The sequence below is a fragment of the Mandrillus leucophaeus genome, unplaced genomic scaffold (assembly GCF_000951045.1).
Source record: "Mandrillus leucophaeus isolate KB7577 unplaced genomic scaffold, Mleu.le_1.0 Scaffold1390, whole genome shotgun sequence".
In the NCBI taxonomy this organism is placed as follows: Eukaryota; Metazoa; Chordata; class Mammalia; order Primates; family Cercopithecidae; genus Mandrillus; species Mandrillus leucophaeus.
The window spans coordinates 156,998-161,580 of NW_012101355.1; the positions used below are offsets into that span (position 1 = coordinate 156,998).

Sequence of the window (4,583 nt, forward strand, 5' to 3'; positions counted from 1 at the left end):
AGAGAGAGAGAGAGAAAGAAAGAAAGAAAGAAAGAGAGAGAGAGACAGGAAGACAGGAAAGAAGAAATTAAGAGTGAGTGACCAAAGCCAGGGAGAGAGTAAGGGTGAGGAAATTAAGGATAGAGACTATTTAATGTCCTCTCTCTCATCCTCCACAACCCTTATGTTAATTAATTTACATGTATTATTTCATTTAATCTTAACAGCAACACTGCAAGGCATAGATTACCCTGACTTCCTAGATAGGAAATAAGTTGAGAAACATTCAATGTTTTCCTCTAAGATGCAGAAGTAGAAAATTGCAGAGCAAAGGATTCCAAATTCCAACTTTAAGTGGACCACAGGTTTTCTGGGTGAGAATGCGTATTTGATGAAGACTTTTCTATCTTCATCACAAAGAATAGTGTGGTTCCCTGGGACAAGACCCTGGAGAAACCATAGAAACTGACCTAGTACGGATCCATGGGCCTTTAGACCTCACATAATCATGATCCATCCATAGCTTAAAAACTAGGTGAGGAAAACTAGTTTGGTGAACAATAGAATGAATTGAATTCAAAGGGGATGATAGCTAAGGCAAGTAAACGATCTCTTGGAGAATTGTCTTTTTTTTTCGAGAATCTTCTGGGAAGCCAGAGATCCTGAGAAAAGCTTAACTTGGTTTAATTCAGAGCAGCCAGGGGAGACTTTGCATCTAGTGTGATCACACTGTGTGATAGAAGACAAGTGGCTGAACCTCCCTGAGGCACAGTTCTGTAAAATGTGGATACTCATATGCACTTGTAGGGTTTTGGGGAGAAACCAGATATTGGCAAAGTATATTCCACATATGACATTAGCAACTGTTTTCTGGAGTTTTCAATCACACAACATTTTTATACCTGCATGTTTAAAACTTGTCCAACTGCAAAAGAAAATTATGTTTTCCTTGGAAACATACATCTCTATTTCTTTAAGATTACAGAATGCAAGGAATACAATTAGGTACCTGTGTAAGCAAAGTTGAAAGGCCGTGTTAGAGGGACATGATGCTTAGGTGCCACTGTGGGATGTGAGGGATATAAGAATACACCATCATCACCTAACATCTCCACCAGCTCTTTACGCAGGCTTTCTTCCACTGCCTTAAACTTTTGGTATTTCTCATTGTTATATTTGAGCTTTTCTTCCAACAAAGCCAGCCCTACAGAATGATAACATATATCAAATTAAGGTAATAAACTTCATTTTAATTCATAGTGTTTTTTATCTTTCCTTATTCAAGTAATACATGTTCATTATAGAACACTGAGAAAGTAAGTGATGAAAAAGAAAACTTTATAATCTTACCATCCATTGTCAATCATTTACTTTTAACTCCTTCTAGTTTGTTTTAGTAATGCTACATATAACATTTCTAGCCTCTGCTACTGCATAGTACATCATAAGGATTGTTCACATAATTGAAAACCCATTATAGCTGAGCACGGTGGCTCATGCCTGTAATCCCAGCACTTCTCAAGGCCAAGGCTGGCAGATCACTTGAACCCAGGGGTTCAAGACCAGCTTGGGCAATATGATGAAACCCCATATCTACTAAAAATACAAAAATTAGCCAGGTGTGGTGGTGAGACCCTGTAGTCCCAGCTACTTAGGAGTTGAGGCAGGAGGATTGCTTAAGCCCAGGAGGTCAACGCTGTAGTGAGTCATAATTGCACCACTGCACTCCAGCCTGGACATGAGAGCAAGTCCCTCAGAAAAGGGAAACAGAATAAAAGTTTGAAAAATTTGCAGCCTTACGATGGATAGAAAAGAAAAAACCCATGTTCTAAGGAGAAATTCAAGCCGGCTGCAGAAATTTACATAAGTAAGGAGGATCCAAATGTTAATCTCCAAGACAATGGAGAAAATGTCTCCAGGGCATTTCAGAGTCCTTTGTGGCAGCCCCTTCCATCACAGGTTCAGAGACCTAAGAGGAAAAATGGTTTCGTGGACCAGGCCCAGGGCCCTCTTGCTGTGTGCAGCCCAGGGACTTGGTGCCCAGCATTCCAGCCCCTCCAGCTATGGCTGGAATCATGGCTAAAAGGGGTAAGGTTGAGCTCAGGTAATTGCTTCAAAGGATGGAAGCCCCAAGCCTTGGTGGCTTCCATGTGGTGTTGGGCCTGTGGGTGAACAAAAATCAAGAATTGATGTTTGAGAACCTCTGCCTAGATTTTACAGTTTGTATGGAAATGCCTGACTGCCCAGACAGAGGTGTGATGCAGGGACAAGGCCCTCATAGAGAACCTCTGCTAGGGCAGTGTGGAAGGGAAATGTGGGCACTGGAGCACTGCCTAGTGGAGCTGTGAGAAGAGGGCCACTGTCCTCCAGACCCCAGAATGGTAGATCCACTGAGAGCTTACACAGTACACCCAGAAAAGCCACAGACACTCAACGCCAACACATGAAAGCAACTTGGAGGGAGGCTATACCCTGGAAAGCCATAGGAGTGGAACTGCCCATAACCACGGGAACCCACCTCTTGCATCAGCATGACCTGGATTAGAGACATGGAGTCAAAGGAGATCATTTTGGAGCTTTAAGATTTCACTGCCCCCCTGGATTTTGTACTTGCATGGGGCTTTTAGTCAAAAATTTATATTTAGATATTAAGAAATATTACAGGACATCAAACTGGTCTAGGTAGAAGATGATTTACATACCAATGGAAGGGATGGTGTACACTGACAGACCCAGGCACCATTTGATCAACTCCCACAGAGGATTGACATGTTTCCCATGGTCACCAAGCAAATCCACAAATTTCACAGGTTCCTGAGATTGAAAACGAGAAATAAAATACAAGAATATTTTCTCAAAATAGTAAAGACAAAAATATCTATAAAAGTTTTATAGTAGGATTATGCATAACAGCCAAATACCAGTCAATTGATGAATACATAAATAAAATTTATTAATAAAATATTAGTCACACAATGTAAGTGCTGATATATGATACAATATAGATAAAACTTGAAACATTGTGCCCAGTGAAAGAAGTCAGTAACAAGACACCACACACTTATGAGACTATTTGCATGAAATATCCAGAATAATCAAATCTATAGAGACAGAAAGTAGATTACTGGTTACTTAAGGCTATGGAGGGGCAAGTGGACTGTAGAGTGACTGATAATGAGTATGAGGTCTCTTTTAGGAATGATGAAAATATTCTAAAATTGTGATGATTGTTGCACAATTCTGAATGTACTAAAATCCATTACATTGTATGCATTAAATAGGCACATTGCATGGTATATGAATTATAACTCAATAAACCTGTTATAGGGAAGTGGAAGCAGAGCAGCATGGCTGAATAGAATGCTTCAGCAATCAGTCTCCTTGAAAGAACACCAAATTAAACAACTATGCATGCAATAAAGCACATTCATAATAACCAATAAAGTCAGCAATCACAATCACTGGTTTTAACAAAATATCAATAAAAGAGTCATTGAAGAGTGTAGGAAAGATGGTCTTGTATTGCCTACACCAACCCTCCCCCATTGTCCATCAGCACCTCATTGTAAGACAATTTGTTTGCTTACAGGACTGTGAGTTAAGTGAATGGGCTACTTTGCATTGGAACCCAGTCTTGCCCTGTCCCACTGGTATGCAACATAGTGAAAAATTATGCTAGCACCAAAGCAGGGAACATTTATAGTGGTTCTGAATGAGGAAAATTCTAAGCTCCAGTGAAAGGAGTCCTGGCTGGCTCTACCACTAGCTGACTAACATGGCCCTAGGCCTGAAGCAAATTTGAGTGACCATCAGGCCACAAGGACTAATAGTCCTTGGAAAAACCCTGGAGCTACACTGTTCTCTCAGAGGCAATTGATTTTGGATGCACCCAACCTAGTGCAACACCAGCTGTGGTGGCCAAAAGAGTGCATACATCACCCTTCCTTTAACTCCAGGCAATGTAGCTGGTGAAGAGACTTCTGTGGCTTTGGGAAAGGAGTGGGAAGAGTACAGAGGATTTTGTCTTGCAACTTGGGTACCAGCTTAGCTATAGTAAAATGAAGCAACAAGGAGATCCCTGAAGCCCCCAATAACAGGCCTTAGCTCCTCTATGGTCTTTCTAGACCCACTCTAGTCAGAAGGGAATTGACTGTACTGAAGGGAAGAACCCAGTACCAGGAGGATTCCCCACCTTCAGACTGAAGAGCACTTGAGTCTCCTATAAACATAAGTCAGGCAGTAGTTGCCATGAGCCTTGGATGAGACTCAGTACTGTGCTAGCTTAATGTTTAATCTAGCACTTTCCCAGCTGTAGTGTCCACAGGAGTACACATGTCACCCCTTTCCCAACTCTAGACAACTCAGCATAAAAACAGACTCCTTCATATTGGGGGAAAGAGAGAGAAGAGAGTGACGTACTTTACCTAGTGACCCAGGAAACTTTCCCTTATATTACTCAACACCACCAAAGCAGTGCCTCTAGGAGTTGACAAGAGTCACAGCATTCCTGAGCTTAAGACGCCACCTAGTGCTGTTATGGATTCAGTGAAAAAACACTCTGATGGTAGTTTCTTTTGCTGTGCAGAAGCTTTTTAGTTTAATTA

The 4,583-nt window shown here is 41.3% G+C and overlaps 1 protein-coding gene across 1 annotated transcript in view; it reads right to left on the bottom strand.

The window, feature by feature from the left end:
• The window catches only part of FAAH2 (fatty acid amide hydrolase 2), a gene marked incomplete at its 5' end in the record, with an annotated part of 178,555 nt that overhangs the window by 20,369 nt on the left and 153,603 nt on the right, over positions 1 to 4,583 (bottom strand). The window contains 2 exons of the mRNA XM_011973665.1: positions 989 to 1,183; positions 2,682 to 2,793. Of these exons, the coding sequence (XP_011829055.1) occupies positions 989 to 1,183; positions 2,682 to 2,793 (307 nt within the window). The remainder of the gene's footprint in view (positions 1 to 988; positions 1,184 to 2,681; positions 2,794 to 4,583) is intronic.